The sequence below is a fragment of the Fistularia commersonii genome, chromosome 25 (genome assembly GCF_037954325.1).
Source record: "Fistularia commersonii isolate RoL2024-O1a breed Wild chromosome 25, RoL_Fcom_v1.0, whole genome shotgun sequence".
Classification (NCBI taxonomy): domain Eukaryota; kingdom Metazoa; phylum Chordata; class Actinopteri; order Syngnathiformes; family Fistulariidae; genus Fistularia; species Fistularia commersonii.
This window is the reverse complement of record NC_141308.1, coordinates 857,777-880,435: the sequence shown is the minus strand read 5'-3', so window position 1 is coordinate 880,435 and position 22,659 is coordinate 857,777. Positions and strand designations below refer to the sequence as shown.

Here is a 22,659-nt window from a genome sequence, read left to right as displayed (position 1 = left end):
AGTGGTTCCAAGAGTGTTTCTTCCATCACACAGGCTTTAAGTCAGTGGATGGCCAAAGTACTAAAATGTCAAACACTCGAGTTTTTCCCCCTGGAGGAGGCCTTTTGATTCCATTTATCACAATCAAACAAGGTATTTGACCTTTCATATTCGAGCAACACGTTCTTGACCGCCTCATGACCAACACAAGAATGCAAAAAATGTGTGAAATATACTACAGAGATGGTGTTAATAAAACTGTAAAAAAAAGAGAGCGTATTCAAACAGAAAATATCTATGGTCGATGTGATTTAAGTTCTTCACAGATTACTTAACATGACTCTTTACCTTGTCCATAGTAAGAAATTGTGCAAGAAGTCAAAGTAACATTAACTGCAATGTTGTAACTTGAAATAATAAAATCTAATATTTAATAAATCATGTTATTATTATCATATTGTTATTTTAAATTCAATAAATTTTAAAAATGACCATATGTTTAGCAAAACATGTCTACACAAACACAGAATTGATTTTTTTTCCTTAATTCAATCTAGTAGCCAATTCGCATTGTGAAACTGGTAGATGAATATGCTGAATGTAGAAGTCTTTTGAGTATTCATTGGACATGATAATAAATTGCTAGTACATGGAGTCTATGAGGTGCCCTAAATTTTTATTTTTGATTTTTTATTGTGGTGGGGTTTGCGTGTCCCAGTGTTCCTGGTTGCTATGTTGTTGGGGGTTTTATGCCCTTGGAAAGGTCACCCAAAGCAAACAGATCCAAGGTGAAGGACCAGAAAAAAAATGGCTCGGAAGACCGCCCATGATGAATTGCAAGATTGGACCTAGTTTTCCCCTGCCCGGACACGGGTCACTGGGGCCCCCTGGAGCCAGGTCCAGGGGCGGGGCTTGATGGTGAGTGCCTGGTGGCCAGGCCTGCACCCATGGGGCTCAGCTGGGCTCAGCCTGAGAGGACAACATGGGTCCCTCTTCCCTGGGGCTCAACACCCATGGGAAGGACCAAGGGGGTCGGGTGTAGTGTTAGCCAGGCGGTGGCTAGAGCGGGGTACCTCGGGTGTCCAATCCTTGGCTGCAGAAGCTGGCTCTTTGGACATGGAATGTCATGTCACTGGCGGGGAAGGAGCTTGAGCCTGGTGCATGAGGCTGAGGGATTCCAACAAGACATGGCTGGACTCACCTCGACACACAGCGTGGAGTCTGGAACCAGGCCTCTCAAGAGGGGCTGGACTCTTTTTTACTCTAGAGTTGCCCCTGGTGAGAGGCGCCGGGTAGGTGTAGGCATATTGATTGCCCCCAGACTTGACGTCTGTACGTTGGGGTTTAACCCGGAGGATAAGAGAACAGCCTCCCTCCGGCTTTAGGTGGGGGACAGGTTTTGACTGTTATTGCTGTCATTGCTATTGTCACGATAGACTATATTATTGTTTAGTTCTGGTTGGGCATTTTTCACCCTTACCTTTATGTTGTCCATTATTATCCCTGATGTTGTTGTTGTTGTTGCTGCTGCTGTCATTTGTTTGTGGAATGTCTTGCTTCTGTCTTCTGTCTCTCTATTTATATTTATATTTATATTTATATTTATATTTATATTTATATTTATATTTATATTTATATTTATATTTATATTGACTTTACTTTTATGACTCCCTCGTTCTACTCAGAGATTTCAACACATGTGAACAACCACAGTGCCACTTGGAAGGGTGTGATTGGGAGGAACAGCCCCCCCATATTTTATGGACTGAGTGGTGTTCCATTATTCGAATTCTGTGCTCGTTACAGATTGTCCATAAATGTTTAGCCATAAAGATGTCCATATTGTATGGGCACTTGACACCAACGCACCTTAGGCAAAAGTTCTTTGTTCAACTTTGTGGTTGTGTCATCGGATTTGTGACCACGTGTCCTGGACACATGGGTGAAGAGAGGGGGGGATTTGTCAACCAATCACCACCTGGTGGTGAGCTGGCTCCAATGGTGGGGGAGGATGCTGGTTAGACCTGGCAGACCCAAATGTAACGTGAGGGTCTGCCGGGAACGTCTGACAGAGTCCCCTATCAGAAGGGGACTATCCACCTCTGGCAGAGCAACAACCACGTCCCGAGGGAGGAGGGGGATATTGAGTCCATGGAATGGTCCATGTTCTGTCCTTCCATTGTTGAGTTGGCAGACTGGAGCTGTAGCCGCAAGGTGGTTGACGCCTGTCGGGGTGGCAATCCTTGAACCTACTGGTGGAACCGAGCGGTGAGGGATGCAGTCAAACTGTAGAAGGAGTCCTATCTGGGCTTTTTGGTCTGTGGGGCTCCACAGGCAGCTGACAGGTACCGGCAGACCAAGCAGCATGCGGCTTTGGTGGTCTCTGAGGCAAAAACTCGGGCGTAGGGGGAGTTTGGGGAGACAATGAAGAATTACTTTCAGTGAGCCTCAAGGAGACTCTGGTCCACCATCCTGCAGCTCAGGAGGGGGACGCAGAGCTGCGTCAGCATTGTCTACAGTGGGAGTGGGGCGCTGCTGACCTCAATACTTCTGAGATCTCCTCAATCCCCTTGAAACGGCTTCCAATAAAGAAGCAGAACTGGGGACTCTGGATCGGACACACCTATTTCCAGGGCTGAAGTTGCTGAAGCAGTCGAAAAGCCCTGGGTTTCTCAAGGCTCTGGATGTTGTAAGGCTGTCCTGGCTGACACTTCTCGGCAGCATTGTGCGGATGTTCGGGGGAGTACTGCTGGACTGGCAGGATAGTGATCCCCCATTTTTAAAAAGGAGGATCGGAGGATGTGCTCCAACTACAGGGGATCACACTCCTCAGCCTCCCTGGTAAGGTCTACCCAGTGGTATTGGAGAAGATGGTCCAACAGGTTGTCGAACCTCAGATCCAGGAGCAGTGTGGTTTTCGTCCTGGTCATGGAACAGCTCTTTACCCTCAGCAAGGTCCTCGAGGGAGCTTAGGAGTTTGCCCAATCATTCTGCATGTGTTTTATTGATCTGGAGAAGGTATTTGACTGCGTTCTGCGGACAAGCCTGTGGGAGTGTTCAAGGAATATGAAGTACCGAACCCCATTATACGGGCTGTTCGGCCCATGTATGACTGGTGTTGGAGCATGGCCCGCATTGCCGGTTGCAAGTCGCAATTATATCTGGTGAGAGTTGTACCCCGCCGGGGGCGCTCTTTGTCACTGATTCTGCTCATAATTTTTATGGACAGAATTTCTAGGCGCAGCCAGGATGTTGAGAGGATTTGGTATTGTGGCCATAGGTCTGAGTCTCTGCTTTTTTCAGATGATGTGGTTCTGTTGGCTTCATCAGTCCATGATCTCCAGCTCTCTCTGGACTGTGAAGCGGTCGGGATGAGGATCAGTACCTCAAAATCTGAGACTGTGGTGCTCAACCGGAAACAGGTGGAGTGCCCACTCCGGGTCGGGGAAAAGGTCTTACCCCAAGTGCAGAAGTTCAAGTATTCACGGGTTCTTGTTCACGAGTGAGGGAACGATGGAGCGGGAGAGTGACAGTCGGATCGGTCTGCAGTGATGCAGACTGTACTGGTCTGTCGATGTGAAGGAGCTGAACCAGAAGGTGAAGCTCTCAATATACTGGTCGGTCTATGTTCCCACCCTCACCTATGGTCATGAGCTGTGGGTAGTGACTGAAAGAACGAGATTGTGGATACGGGATCTCCCCCTTAGAGATAGGGTGAGAAGTTCAGGCATCCAGGAGGAGCTCAGAGTAGAGTTGCAGCTCCTCTGCATAGAGAGGAGTCAGATGAAGTGGCTCAGGCATCTGGTCAGGTTGCCTCCTGGACGCCTCCCGGGGGAGGTATTCCGGGCATGTCCATCTGGTAAGAGGCCAAGGGGAAGACCTAGGACACATTGAAGAGACTGCATCTCTAGGCTGGCCTGGAATGCCTTGGGATTCCCCCAGAAGAGCTGGATCATTTGGCTGGGGAAAGGGAAGTCTGAGCCTCTCTGCTCCGGCTGCTGCCCTCTGTACCCGATTTCAGATAAGTGGCAGAAGATAGATAGATGGATGGATGGATGGATGAATGGATGGATGGATGGATTTTGATAATCTTGAATATTATGGCAAAAGAGCAGATTTGCTTATATTTGCAGAGGGGGTAGAAGGGATCTGTTATGCACACAGTTACACATATGTGTGAACATATATTTCTGACACCTCCTGAACAACAACACTTGAAAGGGCTGGATATAAAAATGATGATTCAAACAAAACTTTGAATTCCACAGCACCGATATCAAGAGATTTGGTGACAAGAAATATTTCATTTCCTTGAATACATATCCCTTTATATAATTCTTTTTGATAAGTGATTGACTCAATTGAATACCATGTCCTGATAAAACATGTTGACAGGCCTCAATTTAATCAAAAAAACGTACGATACACATCTGTTGTAAGTGATTCCTATTTCTATGGGACAGGAAATTCTTGATGAAATTATATTAATTTTGTTTCAACAGTTAAGATGTAAGATGCGCCCGTATGTTTGTGTGTGTGTGCGTGCATGTGTGTATGCATGTTGTGTGAAAAAACAAACATATCCATGGAAATCCAGAGAGAAAGAGAAAGAGAAAGAGAGAGGGGGGCTAGGGGGGTAGAGAAAGTAATGCTATACGTCCATCTGTACAGAGAGCACCTCCCTGGAAGTAAACGTCATGATGCTTTCATCCATGTGCTGTCCTTTCCTGAGCAGGTCAGTCTCATGGTTCTTTTTCTGCCCATCCCCCCCGCCCCACCTCAGCACGTATTGCCTGTCCTCAGCAGAGTGAGCTAGCTGTAAACCACACCAGGTCTATTAATTAATTAATGTACCCTAACTGCAGGCTTGGCTCCCTCCTTTAAAGGGGAGAAGGTCTGAGAAGCCTGCAGTGGTGGCCACTGGTGTCTCTTTGGGTTACTGCAGTGTTATGGAAGAAAAGCAAGACCTATTGAAGAGCAGCAGAAAACTGCGAGAGGGAGAATTACATCTGCCCCATACTCACTATTAATCACCCACGGCCATTGTGGTCCTGTCCTGTACTGGGCGGCAGTGCAGGCAGGCAGTTAGAGAGATAGAGGATAAGTGGAGAGGGGGAAGGGTGGCTGCAGGAAGAACGAGAGGGAGAGAATGGTGAGGGATCAGCCAGTATATCCATCTCAGCTCCTCCTGCGGGGCTGGGGAACAGTGCTGCTGTGTCAGTGCTTGTCCGTATTCTCCCAGATCCCGGATCCTGAGGTAAGACAGCCTGCTACCTCACCATGTCCTCTACAGCTTACCTTAGGATAACCTCAAAATTATTCTTGGAGGAGCAGTGTTACATTTCCTCAGGTGGCTTTATACGATCTCTGGACATGTTTTTGTCGTCTCTCACCCTGTAAGAAGAATATGTGACTTTTGTGTTCACACAGCAGCAGACAAAAGGGTTACTGATACAACAAGTTGTTAATCCTCCTTTTTAGGGTCCATAGCAAGTTGTAATTCGCCATTCCAATGAAATGTCAAAATGTCTCAATTTTTTAATGTTTTAATGATCACTGCTCTGGAAATTTTAAGTTATTTGACAAATTACTATTAAGATTAATATTTCAAAAATAATTAAGAAAACGTAAACTGGGATGCAACTAGAATTGCAATGAAATAAGGCAGAAGTTAAACAATATCAATGGTAATATGACTCAGTAAATGAGAAGATATATATATTTAGTTATTCATAACATTGTGTTTCTGAAAGTTGTAAAGTCATGAATACATACACTTGGAGTAACTTTGTGGACACCAATCAAATACAAAAAACAATGACCCTTATACACAAAAAGTCAGTCTTAGTTTGAAAAATAACCTCTGTTTTATATCTTTTCTTTTTTTAATTATTACACAAACAGAGCTTTCTAAAAGTAAAACATAATATTTATTTCAAGACATCGAAAGCTTTAATTTTGAACCCATGGAGTCTCAGTAACTGTATATAAAAGAACACACCCACACACAAAATATACTGCATATTCATCCATAGAATAATTTTGTATTTTTAACATTGATAACTAATCACAATCACAGGGAAACCTCAGGTCAAGGTGTTTCCTAATCTGTCATTTGTGCCATGAAACTTTTGGGTTATGGCAACAAATCCTGCCAAATGAAATCGCTCCAGAGAAAAGTACTTTGCATTACATTATAAATCATGCAGAAAATAGTGTTATTTGGATGCAGGTCCCCATTAAGACAAATCATACTCTTACATGAATAAGTGACTATTTTTGTAACAGATCCTTTGTTTGATTTCATCGTCCCCACTAAAAGCAAGCTGACTTATACAACTAAGCAGACCTAAATAGAGCTGCTGACATGTTTTGAAAGAAATTAGCTTGTATGTGCAACTTTAAGGATTTTTGCACAATTTTCTTTTTTATATATATCGATAAATTACTGATTTTTTTTTATTGTTCAAAATGTTCTTGCTATCAAACCACCTCTTATCTGCTACTCTAAATCCTCAGTGTTGACAACTTCAGTGCCTCACATTCTTGTTACACCATTTCTCTATTTTCCCACATAATTGTGTTTGGTAAATGGCAGCAGATATGATTAGTGACCATTTTCCTTCCCAGTGCTTGTAGCTTTGTGGATGAAAGTATCGAGTTTCCAAAACAACCTTGTATGATTCAACCAGGAGATCAATACAGCAAGAAATCCTAATGATAGTTCTATCATGATGCTGATGCTTGACTGACTGCCAATATAATAATCAAAGCCATTGATTTAATCCACAGACCAACATTATTTTAATACTTTTTTTTCTCCACTCTCTTTCTCCAGAGCAAGCTGTATTGAGATGTGTAGTGTTTGTTTTGGACATGTTGACTGTGTTTTGTGCAATGGAGAAATGAGTTGTTGAATACTAATATGAATTTTTTGAGGAAATGCAGGAAAAGCAGATTGAGTGATTTTTTTATTGAATGCTGCTCTCGAAGTTGTTTTTGTGTTTATTTTCTTGGCAGCCATGGGAGAAATGCAAAAGGTTTTTTCATCTGCATATTTGGTTCTTGGCATCGTACTCAAGCCTTGAATAAAAATCCTTCAAGTCAACTATGTGGTTTTCTGTTGGAGTTTACATGTCAGAAACAGTTAAATGTCATATAGACACATATATAATACATATTAAGAGTAATTTAACCATGCTTATATGATTAGATTGAAAATGACTGAGTGCAGACTGAAAATTGAGACGCATTGGCATGTACAAGTCAGACTTAAGAATAGGTTGCACAAACAGACCAAAGATTGGTAAAAAAAATCAAGTCTTATCTTAAGGCCAATTAAAAAGTGGTCCATTTCCGAAAGACCAGCATAATTGTAAAATGTTAAAGGAAAATCTTATTTCTTCTTTCCCTTTTGGCTGCTCCTTTCAGGGTTTCCAACAACAAATCTTCTGCCTCCATCTAACCCTATCCTCTGCATCCTCCTCTCTCACACCAACTTGTGAGAGACATCATGTCCTCTTTCACTCCTTCCATAAATCTCGAAAGGGCTTCCTCCGGGCCTCCTACCTGGCAATTCCAACCTTATCATCCTTCTTCCGATATTTTTTTTCCAGCCCTCCTCTGTACATGTTCAAACCATCTCAGTTTGACGTCACCGTCTTTATCTCCAAAACATCCAATATGTGCTGTCCTTCTGATGGCCTCATTCCTGATCCTATCCATCTTCATCGCTCCAAAATAGAACTTCGACATATCTCCTCTGCTACCTCAAGCTCTGTTTCAGGGCTTTTCCATGCTGCCGATGTCTCTGAAACATACAACATCACTGGTCTCAAAACTGTTTTTTAGACCGTTACTTTGATTCAGGCTGATACTGCCTAACCACACGTCACATCTGACTCCAGTTCCAACCTGCTTGCACATGTTTCTCCATCTTTTTTCCCACACTCTCCATTACCAACAAACCATTCTGTACTGTTGACCCCAGTATTTTCTGTATCACATGGGTCCCTCTCATTTACACACACATACTTTGTTTATAGTTGCGAACATTCATTCCTCTCTTTCACAGGGCATACCTTCATCTTTCCAGATTTGACTCCACCTTCTCTCTGCTCTCTTCTTCTTCTTCTTCTTCCTCTTCTCATTTTGGCTTTTCCCTTCAGGGGTCGCCACAGCGAATCAACTTTCTCCATCCAACCCTATTATCTGTGTCCTCCTCTCTCACACCAACTACCTCATATCTTCTCTCCAGACCTCCTGCCTGGCAATACATTCACTATCCCTCCTCTGTATATGACCAAACCATCTCAGTCTGGCTTCTGTGACCATCTCTCCAAAACATCTAACATGTGCTGTTCCTCTGGTAGACTCATTCCTGATTCTATCCATCCTGGTCACTCCTAAAGAGAACCTCAATATTGTCATCTCTGTGACCTCTAGCTCTGCCTCCTGTCTTTTGGTCATTGTGACTGTTTCTACTCCATACAACATCGCTGGTCTCACCACTGTCATGTACAACTTTCCTTTCATTCTGGCCGATGGTCTTTTACGACATAGTACCCCTGACACTTTTCTCCACCCATTCCAACCTTTTTGAACCCGTCTGTTTACCTCTTTCAAAAACTCTCCGTTGCTCTGGACTCTTTACCCCAAGTACCTGAAATCCTCCAATTTCCTGATCTCCACTCCCTGGAACCTTACCGTTTCACCTGAGTTCCTCTCTTTCACACACACATATACTCTGTATTGCTGCGACTAACTTTCGTTCCTCTCCTTTCCAGTGCATACCTCCACCTCTCTAGATTTTCCTCAACCTGTTCTCTGCTCTCACTACAGATCACAATGTCATCTGCAAACATCATGGTCCATGGAGATTCCTGTCTACCTTGAACTTCTCTGTTACCCTGACAGCACACCGCACTACTGTCTCACAGCTAACATACATGTCCTGCACCAGTCCAACATGCTTCTCTGCCCAGATTTCCTTATACAATACCAGAGTTCCTCTCTTGGCATCTCTCTGTCATATGCTTTTTCTAGGTCTACATAAACACAATGTAGCTCCCCCTGGCCTTCTCTTTACTTCTGTATAGCGTTCTCAAACCAAATACTGCATCTGTAGTACTCTTTCTAAGAATGATGCCATACTGCTGTTCACAAAAGGCTGAATTTTGTTCTCATTCTAGTTTCCACTACTCTTTCCCATAACTTCATTGTATGGCTCATCGACTTTATCCCTCTGTAGTGACCGCAATTCTGCATATCCCCCTTATTCTCAAAAATAGGCACCATCACACTTTGTCTCCAGGCATCTTCTTACTCTCTAAGGTCCTGTTGAATAATGGAGTCAGAAGCTCTACCGCTAACTCTCCTTGACACTTCCACACCTTCACAGGTATATCATCATCTTTGTCCTATGATCTGCCTTTGTCCTCTTGATCTTCCTTGCCATCCTGCAAATCATCATCCTATGCTGTCTGGCTAAACTCTCACCTACAACTACTTTGCAGTCACTGATCTCTTTCAGGTTACCTCCCCTAAACGAGACATAGTCTACCTGCACGCTCCTACCTCCACTCTTATAAGTTACCCTATGTTCCTTTATTTTCTGGAAAAAAGGGTTCACTACAGCCATTTCCATTATTTTTGCAAAATCTACCACCATCTGTCCCTCTGCATTCCTATCCTGTATGTCAAATATGGCCATCACTTCGTCATCCCCTCTATTGGCTTCACCAAAATGCCCATTGAAGTCTGCACCAATTGCTACTCCCTCATCTCAAGGGATTTTCTGGATCACTTCATCTAACTCATTCCAATATTCTCCTTCTCAAATTCACATCCCAACTGCGGGGCATAGCCACTAACAACATTGAGCATCACACCTTCAATTTCCAGTTTAAGACTCATAAGTCTATCTGAGATTCTTTTCATCGACAGAACATTCCTAACAAACTCCTCCTTCAAGATAACTCCTACTCTATTTCTCTTCTTGTCCATACCATGACAGTACAAATTAAAACCTACTCTTAAGCTTCTAGCCTCACTACCTTTCCACCTGGTCTCCTGGAAACACAGTATATCCACTTTCCTTCTCTGCATCATGTCGACCAACTCTCTACCTTTTCCTGTCCTAGTCCCAATATTCAAAGTCCCTACTCTCAGTCCCAGACTTTTGCCTTTCTTCTTCTCTCTCTGCTTCTGAACATGCCTTCCTCCTCTCCTTCTTTGACCTAAAGTAGCCCAGTTTCCATTATTTCCCTGTAGGTCATCGTTACCAATGGTGGTCGTTGTTAACCCGGGCCCTGACAATCTGGTTATTATGGTTGACTCGCATGTTTGGTTTTGGCAAAGGTTTTATGCCGGAAGCCCTTCCTGACACAACCCTCTGCATTTATCCGGCCTTGGGACTGGCTCAGGGAGACACTGCCCCGTGCCCCCCCGAGGCTGGATTGGGGAGACCCTGGCCAGTGCCGCCCTAAGGCTGCATTTTTCTCTGCTCTCACTGCAGATCACAATATATTCTGCAAACATCGCAGTCCATGGAGATTCCTGCCTAACTTAATCAGTCACCCTGTCCATCACTATGGCAGAAAGAATGAGCTCAGAGCTTAACCCTGATGCAGTCCCACCTCCCCTTTGAAATCCTCTGTCACACCTACCGCACACCTCACCACTGTTTTGCAGCTCTCACACAAGTTCTGCCTGACTCTAATGTACAGACCTTCTTAAACAGTACCATAGTTTCACTCCTGGCACCCCTGCCATATGCTTTTCCTAGATCTACAAAGGTACAATGCAGCTCCCTCTGACCTTCTCTGTTCCTATTGCTCTCAATGAAAATATTGCATCTCCGGCACTTTTTCTTCACATTACACCACACTACCACTCACAAATGCTTACCTGCCTTGAGACACTGCTCTGTCTAACTTTCACTTCTGTTTTCCATCATTTCAGAGTAGGTTCATAAACTCTATTCCTTTGTTGCTGCCACAACTCAGGACTACTCCCTTATTCTTAAAAATCAACATCAGCACACTTCCCTCCATTCCTCTGGCATCCTGTACTCTCTCTCTCTCTCTCTCTCTAAAAGCCTGTTAAACAATATTGAGCTTCAAACTAATCCGGTGTGAAAGTCATAGGTTTTGTCTGGCGTACATTTAACATCGGATGCCCTTACACAACCATCAGCATTTATCCAGGCTTTGGGCTGGCTCAACTGGAGGCTCTGGATAAAACAACAGCATCATTATCACTGACAATATTAACCAAAGAAAATTACTTTGTAATCTTTGACATTTGTGACACGTGCCCTTTAAGGATTTTCTGGGGAGAAACATAGCATGATTTAAAAGTTAAAGCTTTAGCAAAAGACTGAAAAAGGTTTTTCCATTGTTTACATGTGTTGTAAAAATACACACACACACACACACACACACACACACACACACACACACACACATGTACACACACACACACACACACACACACACACACACACACACACACACACACACTTTGCTCTCATATATATATATGGGCAATGTGTGTGTGTGCTAATATATATTATTCTAATAATATATATATATGCTAATATATATTAATAGAGAAATACAGAGTAGGCCAGAGTGATCTGCATTGTGGTTTTGTAGACCTAGAAAAAGCTTATGACAGGGTGCCAAGAGAGGAGCTCTGGTATTGTTTGAGGAAATCTTGAGTGGCAGAGAAGTATGTTTGGCCATTTATGCTGGCTGTGAGACAGTGGTGCCGTGTGCTGTCAGGGTAACAGAGAAGGCTGACAGATGAAGTTAGACAGGAATCTTCACGGACCATGATGTTTGCAGGTGACATTGTGATCTGTAGTGAGAGCAGAGAACAGGTTGAGGAAAATCTAGAGAGGTGGAGGTATGTGCTGGAAAGGAGAGGAATGAAAGTTGGTTGCAGCTGGACAGAGTATGTGTGTGAATGAGAGGAACTCGGGTGGAACGGTGAGGCTCCAGGGAGTGGAGATCAGGAAGTTGGAGGTTTTTAGGTACTTGGGGTCAACAGCCCAGTGCAATGGAGAGTCTGGAAAAGAGGTGAAGAGACGGGTTAAAGCAGTGTCATGCAGTGTCAGCAGAGATGAAGATGTTGAGGTTCTCTTTGGGAGTGACCAGGATGGATAGGATCAGGAGTGAGTCTACCAGAGGAACAGCACACGTTAGATGTTTTGGAGAGAGGGTCAGAAAAGCCAGACTGAGATGGTTCGGTCATATAGAGAGGAGAGACAGTGAATATATTCGTAGACGGATGCTGGAATGTGAGGTGCCAGACAGGAGGTCTAGAAGACCAAACACAAGATTTATGGATGCAGTGAGAGAGAATATGAAGGTAGCTGGTGTGAGAGAGGAGGATACAGAGAATAGGGTTAGATTGAGAAAGTTGATTCACTGTGGCGACCCCTGAAAGGAAAAGCCAAAAGGAGAAGAAGAAATATATATATATATATATATATATATATATATGTGATACAGTAATCATTATATATATAATACAGTAATCATTTTATATTAACAGTCAATCCAACACTTTATGGTTTGTTTCTTTGTTTGTTGGTTAGTTTCACATTTCTGGAGTTATGTATGTAACCTAACAAAAAAACTCCTATCATGATTAAGCTTTATGTCATCATTAAGAATTTTCCAAAGAGCATAAAATAGATATTTCTGTATGTCCTCCTTTCTACACCATGAGGTTAAACCAATGTATGACAAGTCAATATGAAATTTGAAATTAAATTACAAGTGTTGAAGTTAAGGTACTTTGCAATGCAGCTAAGATGATGCTGCACCTTAGTAGAAAACTGAAACTTAATGGAAAAATAATCACTCTCCACCTCAAGTAAATTAGGCAATGTTGCATACTACTGTTTTCAGTCTTTTTATTCAAATGTATTGGATTATTGGGAATACTCTACTTTCCTGAATAACGACCCAGACACTGCCAACAGCTCTTATATCTGTGCCTTCATTTGATGTGTTTGATACTTCTTTTAAAATTAAAATATTGTCTTTTTCCCCTTCAGCTTTTACCCACTGAACCTCCAAAGAAGCCAGACCCTGTCACTTCAGAGACCGTTGTCTTTTGGGGGCTGCGGTTATGGCAGGTCATCGGCATCTTCGCTATGTTTGTTTTAGCAGTTGGTTGGTAATTCTCATTAAATCACACCCTTTTTTTATTCACACAAACAATCTTGAAACAGAAAGCCATGAAAAACCTGCAATCATTTTGAATCCATTGTTTCATTTTCAAGTGCTGTCTGTTTCTAAGTGAGAATATTATAATATTACATCTATATGTGTTTAAATATATAGGTATACCTTGCTCTAGGCATGGTGCAGTGGTTAGTGCTTTGGCCTCACAGCGCAAAGCACTTTGGTTCAATTCTGACATGGGTACCTTTCTGTGTGGAGTTTCAAAGTTCATGTTCTCCCCATGTCTACATGGGTTTCCTCCTGTTTGTCAGCCCAAAAACATGAATGGGTGGATAATTTTTAAAACTTCTTTCAGAGTCTCATTAGTGAGTTTCTGTGAAAATGAATGGCAACTGCTCTTTTCCAAGCCTGCTTGACTGAAACATACTGTATTTAGCCTCTTCAGTGAGGCTGTGATACCTGGTTAGGTATTGTTGTTTAATCCTTATCAGATAACACCTAGTTTCATTTATCAAAAAATAATCAAGACCTGAATATTTTAAAACTTGTGTAAAACTTCTGAATTAAACTTAATGATTTCTTCTTATTTTACTGTTACTATTTTAGTGTCTTACTCCTGTCTTCCTAACAACCTGTAATCAAAGTCCATAGACATGTGTATGAATTATGTTATTCATAATTGAAAGTCTACAGATAAAACATAGTTTTCACTTGAGTGGTGAAATTGAAAAAAGCAGATGTCAATTTGTCTCGATAAAAAGCGAGGTGCATTCATGTGTTCTCCTATTATAAAGAAATTAATAAACAATTGACTTGAATATTAAAAGATAGCAGCTTGAAGCCTTTTGTCATTGAAACATGATTTTCACAGGCATGAAGTGCCCAGTGTCTTAGATTGCAGCAGGTCAGGCAGCAGAGCAACTTTTGAACTATCAACAATTTAAAAAATATCCTACAATGTATAATGAAGTTAATAACTGTCATTGTGCATTATTTAGTGATTATTTTTTTAGTTGAATATATTTGGTCAGTTTCAATGTGGTGCACTGATTTGCAGCCTGCAACCCTTCCGCAGCCTTCTGTTACTCACTGACCTCAATAGACTTCCAAACTGCCAAAACCAACAAAACATAGCAGGTTGCTCTGTTTTGTTGGTTGTGGTCGAATCAACCTGGATTGAGATGATAGCAACTTTCATATCTTGAAGGAGATAATTGTTGAGAGGTCAATATGATAGGGGGAACTTACTAGAGGACTGAAGTCCAAGGTTACTGTTATGGTTCAGTTGGCCATAAAGGTTATTGTGGAGGAGGGTCTCAGTAATACATGATCATGTTCTCTCATTCTTCATGTTGAAGATGAGTTCTTGGCCTCTTGAAAATTATATACAATACCCTGGTGAAAACTAGATTATTAAAACTATAACAAACAAAAAAAGGAAAACAAATGAAACATGTTTTTTAGAGTATCCTTTTTTATTTTAGTACTACAGGGGTAGTAATGTGAAAATAGCATTTCATATCGAGATATTTTTTATATCGGCAGTGAACTATTTTATGTCAAAGCTCATGGTGCCCTGCTGGGCATTTCTGCCTGTCGCACCTCCTTCAGTGTCCTTGGATCAGCAGCAGGGACACCAGCTGCAGGATCATCAGCCAGGAAACATCATTCATCAAGGTTTCACCCCTTTATGCCTGGAACGTCTCCTGGTGGCTGGGCAGCAACAGGGACGTCTCCCTGTCACTCCCTGCAGCTGATTGGTGTTACCCCCTGCGGCTGTTGTTGGGGTTAACTGTTCTTTCCCCAGCACCTGACCCTATGCCTCCTCGGCCAGCTCTTTCACCGCTTCCTTCAACCTGCCTCCAGTCACTCCTGCGTCCCTCAAGAGGTACATGGTTGACAACCCTACAAAGCCTCGGCATCCCACCCCCACGGGGTAGCCAAATCGGCGTATTTGGCCTTTTTCTCCTCAAAGGCAGCCTCGATCCCTTCCTCATGTGGGATTTGTAAATTCAGTGAGGTAAGCCGACCTTGCATTGCTGGACCATACAACAGTGTAAGGGTGGAGAGATGTGGTGGTGATCTCTGTGGCAAACTGAAGTTGCATGGCCAGGTCAACCCTCAATTCCCACTCCTTGACAGGGGGAAAGGGTCGAGCTGCTTCTTATTTCCTAGTGTGTCTATGTTCTCTGCCTTATGAAACAAAATTGATGCTGCTCTCTGCTGGTGGTGACTTTTTGTTATCATGTCAACACCTCTCCAGCACCTCAGCAAAGTTTCTCAGAACCTGGTCATGGCGGCATCTGTAGCGCCCCTGAGAGAACACGATCTTGCAGCTAGACGGGATGTGCCGGAGGCTTGCGTTGCTGGCATCGTAGAGGTAGCAGCAATCTTGCTCCCAAACTGCTGGTGGAGGTTACAGGGGTAGAAAGTGTGTCATATGTTGTGCAAATGAGAAAGCTAATCCTTGTCTCTGGCATCTTCCATAAGTCTGACCATCTGATGTTCCGGGCGGAAACTCCCTCCCAAGTTGTCCAGCTTCCCTGCCGGCCCTGCGACACAGCCTTGATCTTGACGTGCTATTCCTCCATCTTCGCCACCTCCACCATCACCATCTCCTTCCTCTCTTTGTGGTCGGCTTGGAACCAGAAGCGAGGCACCTCCCCCCATTCTATTCCTGCTCTGCCTTCCTGGACTCTACTGACGACCTCTTGGTGTTGCAGCCTGCTAACAGCCTGTTTGACTTCTGTTTTGGCATTCCACTTCTGGCCCGTAGGAACCCTGGTCTTTGCACTCACTTACTGTTTGATCAGTGGACTCCCTGAGCTCGAGGATTAACCTGGTCTCCTCTTACATATAGCCCTTACTGATGGCTTGCAGCGGCAGTTGAAGTGTGTTCTTCCCAAACAGGCCTGTTTCGGAGACGCGGTGTGGCAGCCTGAACCACTTTCAGATGAATGCGTTGTCTTTTCCGTCCATCTTTGTTGCAGTGGATGAAATCTAACTCATCTTCAGATGGGGGATTCTCTCTCCACTGACAAAAAGGGGGGAGTTGTTTCTGATCCCCCTTCAGAGTGACAGGCTTTGTTACTTTCTTGATCTTCATTCTTGCCCAAGTCATCAATTTATTCATCTTGCTTAGCAGCTGAGCTGTACATGGTGCTGCCTTGAGTAGGCTTGTGACCTTGTCAGTGTAGCTCCCCTAAGGGGAAAGCATCTGACCAGAAGGCTGCCACAAACAAGATTGGAGAGATGGCACACGCCATTGTGATGGCTACCTGGAGCTGCTGCCACCCTGTGGTGAAGTCTTGGAGAGAAAAGTAATTCTGCAGGTCACGGAAGTAACCAGGTTCTGTATGCTGGGCGGCAAGTTGAAGAACTCCATAGCGTAGCTGATCAAGGATGCCGTTGGCCTTCCTGACCGCACCTTGCTTTCCCCTTGTGGATTTGCAACCCCCTAAATGTCGTCACTTTTCCCATGCCCATGCCCATGCACACTTTCGGAGGGTCCGCTCTTTGTTTGCTGGTGTTCTTGTTATCCCTTTCCACTGCTACGGTTACCTTGTGACCCGTCTTATTAGGCCCATCTTTCATACTGCTTCTCAGCATGCCTCCGGGTTGTTTTCTCTTTGTATTTTTCATAGCTGCTTTGGAACAGAAGCTGTTCGTCATATAACCTGCAGAGCAGCGTACTCTTTGATACTGCAGTGATTTGTAGGAGTTTTGAGAAAAGGTTAAGATTCTAACCACAGCCATTGCTGCAAGGCTTTTGCAGTTGGTGACCCAAGACTATAATTTGGAAAAAAGGAAAATATGATTGTTAAAAATTCAAATCAAGAGAACATGAATCACAGCAGAATGTTATTCATAGAGTACAAATCATTGTTGCATGATTGATGCATATTTTACATTCTGATGTGTCACGATGCATAAAGCTATGGTTTTAGTTTTAAACATGCAAGCACATGATTGACATGCAGTTAAATGATAATTTCAATCGAAACCCTTCTTCTGTTTCCCCTCTTCCCTGTAGTTATCACTCTGTGTTGTATATTCAAATGCCGAATTCCAAGAACCAAAAAGGAAATTGAGGCGCGACATGCACAAAGACAGGCTGCCAAGAAATATGCCAACACATTAGAGACAGTGCCACCCCTGAATGAGCTAACTGAGATCCCTGGATGTAAGTATTGTCTTGTATCAACACAGCGATTTAATTTGTATTCATCTCTTGAGAATTGCTTTGGGCATTTCTGCTAGTCTCTTTCACTGCATTGCTTAGCACAGGTATATTGTGCTTCTTTGAATGCTGTAACTGCTCTATATGGGATAACAAAGAGAGCTCAAAATGATGAAGAAAATGGGTTCATTTGCTATTCAGTGAACGAAATAGTACAGTGAAAACATCAACAAGGTTTGCCCTGCCCTTTTTCTTGCAAACTCATATTCAGATGAAATTGAATGCCTCATAGGTATACTTTATATTTAATTTAAACTCAGCATACTTGATTTGATTGTTTTTTTTTCAATCTCTTAATTCTAAACTTTCTGTCCTTTTCAATTCTCTTCCCCTCTTTTTCTTCTCTTTTCCTTTAGCTTCACCTGATGCTTCTGCTGTGCAAACTGTCTCTGAGCAAGTCCAAATCCAAAGTGCCAACAACAGCCAGCTTTCAATAGTTACTGTCAGTGAGGAAAACCCAAGCTCCCTTTCTTTGCCAGAGACAGGATAGTTTATTTACTTTTTCCTCTGCTTTCCCCTTCTTTCCAAACTTTCAAAAAACGTAATGTAGACACAAGTAGTCACTCTTAAAGCTTTTGCGTTTGTCTATCATCTATTTTCCTGTGTTTAGCAATGCAGCACTCTATTTTAATGGCACAGTTAAACAGTCAATCAAATGTATATCATGATAATGACACAAAAATAGTTTTTCTTGAGAATCTGCCTTGAAGTTACAATGAAGTTCAGCTTTAAACTGAACTTCTCCAGTTATAATAAAATGTGAAGTTGGTTTCTGCAAGTCAAGTGTATTTAGGGCAGCTCGAAATTTGTATTTTGTCAGCCTTCTCCTTTCTTAGAGCTGAGATATTTTTAATACATTATAGATGCAAATATTCTGGCTAAGAAAAAACCATAAAATTATACAATTACAATGCAACATGAGAGCACATGACTTTGATATCACTTTGGCAACTCGGAGACTAGAAAGCAGCTGTACAAATGGGATGCATGCCGCATGACTTATTCTAAATGTATGCACTTGTTCTTTTTTCTTTTTCTCCAACTTGTCTGTACTGGCTGTATTTGCTTTTAATAAAACAAATCATCCAAAGTGTCCTCTGCTTTTGTAGTTTTCCTGTTATAAATTCGTCATCATGTGCTTCATCTTTGATTACACTGATGTTTTTAAATGTCCAAATGCTTCTTGTACTCTTTTTCCCTCTTGGGAATTTGGTGTGCCGTGCTTATAGTAGCTGCTTTGTTGTGGCATTTTCAGGTTAAGAACGCTGACAAATATGGACTGACATCTGTCTTTTCCTATTCCTCCTCCATGGATATGTATTTCTGTGCGAAGTTGCAACTGTTTATTACCTAATTCATTCATAAAAATGACATCAATAGATATTTTTTTCACTTCAGCATTGCATAGTAAAGGAATGTTTCGAAAACATATAGCTCAAAATGCTCAAAGAATTTATTGGATATGCATTGAGGATAATCTTTTATTATTATCAAGACAAACCAATAGACATAATAACTTGTGGAGTGGAGCTGAAGAGGAGCTACACTGACTGCAGTCATAATTACGACAAACACATGCACACATATTCATTCGTCTCTCTTAATCATAAATTCAAAATCAAGCATTCTGCAACATTTACTCCATTCCCCATTGTCAAAGAACCAACATAAACGTAAGCAAACACATAGACTGCATTTGCAGCTTTAATCTACGTCATACACAGCATAAATAGAAATGAATTTGTAATGATATCTATAAAATTGTCACAGTGAGTGACATTTAATTTAGTGTGTCACAAAATTATCAAATGTGACTGAATATCAAAAAGTGTTGACTTCAGGGTCTGTATCACAGATCATAGCCTGACCATGCTGGATAAAGGTTACTTTAACTGGTCTTAGATGGATTCAATATCCTGTTTTTTAACTTTTAGAAATGTGTATGCCTTCGTGTATTTCTGAAAGGCATATTTAAACACTGACCAAAAGAATCTGTTTGAAAAGAGGTTAAACCAAAATTAAGAAGCTTAATAAATCTGGAGCACATCTGGCTTTTAGAATCTGACACTTCATGGTGCCAATTTTTTTTGTTTCCTTCTATTTAACCTTTTTTTTTTTTTTGACAGACTTTAAATTACTGCCATGGCATGACAATGAATAATTAATGAATTATTTCTTCATTTTATAAAAGAAAACTTTAAGCAGATAAATTGGGGCAAGAGGAAATTACTTATTGGCAGAAGTATATGTGAGTTGAAGTACGAGACATATTCAGATTTCAAGCCTAATACAAAGAAAACTGTTCACAAACATCCTGATGATTAGTTGCTTGTTTTGAGCTAGTTGGTTTCGCCTTCCTTATTAAAACACTGTATGGCTAAAAATTCTGACTTAGTTATATCCCTTGGGCTACTTTTGACATTTGGCATGTGTCATTTGGCCCCTTGGCCTTTGGTTGTCTAAGATGCCTGTAGCATTTTTAATACACACACACACGCACACGCTCAAGCACACGCACACACACACACACACACACACACACACACACACACACACACACACACACACACACACACATATATATATATATATATATATATTATATATGCTGCTGCAAAAACGTACAAGAGCTCTCATTTCTCTTTGGCACATGTCAAACTCAAGGCCTGTCAAATGCAGTCAAATGCGGCCTGCCATGTCATTTTATGTAGCCCGCGAAAACATCTAAAAAGGTCTGATTGTCTTAAAATAAACAAGTCAAACAGATGCATTAACCATAAACTACATTTCCCACAATTCATGCTGATCATGTTACCTGCGAAGCAACGGCATCCTGCCATTAGATTGCCATGTATCCACATCAATTTGATTGAAGAGAAAAGTTGATGCAGATGTGAGGCTTTTTCAAGAAAGATGGAAATGCATATGGAACATTTTGGATTTAAATGAGTTAAAAATTCAAATTTATTTAATGTTAAGAAGTAGTTATATATATTTACCACTAAACAAATTATGGTCACCTACATGATGTACAATTTACAATAGAAGGCAGCTGTTTGGTACAGCAGTTTCAATTACTGGGCAACAGCTTGCCATTGTATGATTTAGTACAATAGTCTGACCTGAAAAACTCAACTTCTGTTACACCTGAGTGCCTGATCAGTTACACCTCCACGCTTTATTAACGGGCAATATCAGACATTCTTTCCCGTTTCATGCCTTGTGTCAACCAACCAATTCCTTCTATTAAAGAATGGCTCCTTAATTCTTTTTGTCTTACAAAAATTCCAATTTTATTGTTATTATTTCTCGGTCTTTTTATTTAAACCATTATGTTTTTTTATGTAAAATACTGATATGCACAATGATTTTCAACAGAAACATGAATAAATAGTTATTGCTAGAAAATAGTTTCACCGAAATAAAGAAATCTCTCAATTATTGTTAAAAATACAATTATACATATTCAGGAAGTAGGTAGAGAGTAGACATTATTCTCAAGTGACCATAAAGTGGGGCAAAAAAGTGCTGCTCTTGTTTATTTAGGATCTGGGATGATCTAAAAGACATTTACAAAATTATTTAAATAACTTACTACCCATTCAAATAATTCTCTAGTTTCTTTGAAAGGCAAAGCCTGTGATTTTGTTGTTCCTCATCATTGTCCACCGTCATGAAATATATTGATTGTTCTTGATATGTTGCTGTCATCCCTACACTCTTGATACCTCTACAAAAGTAATAAGAAAAAGATAATGAAACTTAACAAATTCTGTTATCATTGTACCTATTTTCTTTCTCCTGAAAAAAACAACTTCAAGCAGTCCAATTAAAGGAGTAAATAGACCATGCTCATTAGAAAAGATAGAAACAGATGTGCCATCATTATATGCAGCCTACTTAACAGATTAGACTCTGGGATAAATTTTCTTTATTTCTTCCTTTAAATTTGCATAAGTAAATCTCAGTATTATCGAAAACCATGTTTTCACTCTTTTAACAAATTATTGTACTTTTTTAGATTATTAGTTAGTTTTGCCACAGGACATTTGTGTAACTGATGAAATTGGTATTTCCAATACTCTCCCCCATAAATCTTAAAGGTTTCATGAGAGATATACCATTTAATGTTAGTGATGTTTTTTCTCCCTTGAAATTTATGTAAGATAATATGTGAAATAAAGGCTTTAGTGGAGTGAGAAATTACTTTCACAGAACAATTTCCATGAGTATTTGACATTTTGAATTGAATTGATGTTGTCAATATAGCTATAAAGCTTGTGGCAGCTGTTCCTCGCTAAAATCACATTTTATCAGCCATTTGCCTCTTTTCTGGCCCTTTTTTTTGTGGTATCATCAATATGATTCTGAGTTTATTGCCTTCAATTTGAACACTAAGTTGGTTACAAACACATTTTCAAACTTTTTGGGAAAAAAACAAGAAACCTCAAAACAAACATGCAAACATGGCACCAGCTGGTGTTGTGATGGTATGATGGCATTCTTGCATAGACACATTACCAAACGAATGACAAAATTGCTCACAACACTTGCCTCAGCTATGGAAGAGCATCTGTGTTGGGCCAGAGACAGAAGTAAAAATCAAGCGTGAGTGAGTAACTGACTGATTTACCAAGTGACTCAGTGTGTCACAGACACACTGAGTCTCAGCGTGTCTTATTGCAGCTGTGGGTTAAATTGAGTAGAACATTGTTAAAAGGTCATAAACATATGGGGTTATTACAGCATGTGCATTTTCAAAGCATTTATACTAAATAAGCGAATCCCTTGGATCTTAGATAGTGGAAATCCCTTTACCGTTTTTATTTAGCAAATGTGGAATGGGTCAATTCTGCCTTAATATCTAGTCCCTTACATTTTGCTTGTTTTTTTGCAGCTGCAAAAGCAGAAGAAAATGAAGAGGTACTGACGGTCTCAGGTAAATTGGATGGTGATAAAGGTGATAAGAAGACCAAGGAGGGCAAAAGAGAGAGCAAAGGTGCCAAAGACAGGAAAGCAGATGAAAAGGATGCACCCACAAAGAAAGTGGTTGAAAAGGGAACTCCCAGCAAAGAAGGTGGGCAAGGAAAAGGGAAGAAGTCAACAGATAAAGGAGAAAAAGGGGAAACAGGAGAGAAAAGAGGCAAAGGAGGGACCAAGGGGGGAGCCAAGAAAGCTCAAAAATGAACTCTTTCATTGCTTGACAGACATTTTTCACAAGAGGAATTTTGAACATTTATT

At 41.2% G+C, this 22,659-nt stretch overlaps 1 protein-coding gene across 1 annotated transcript; it reads left to right on the top strand.

The window, feature by feature from the left end:
• Positions 1–4,839: 4,839 nt before the first annotated feature.
• On the top strand, positions 4,840–22,605 carry tmie (transmembrane inner ear). The gene is made up of 4 exons (XM_086173081.1): positions 4,840–5,236; positions 13,049–13,166; positions 17,212–17,361; positions 22,316–22,605. Exons 1-4 carry the CDS (start codon positions 5,129–5,131, stop codon positions 22,603–22,605), a joined length of 666 nt encoding a protein of 221 aa, XP_086029207.1. The 5' UTR covers positions 4,840–5,128.
• The last annotated feature ends 54 nt before the right edge of the window (positions 22,606–22,659 follow it).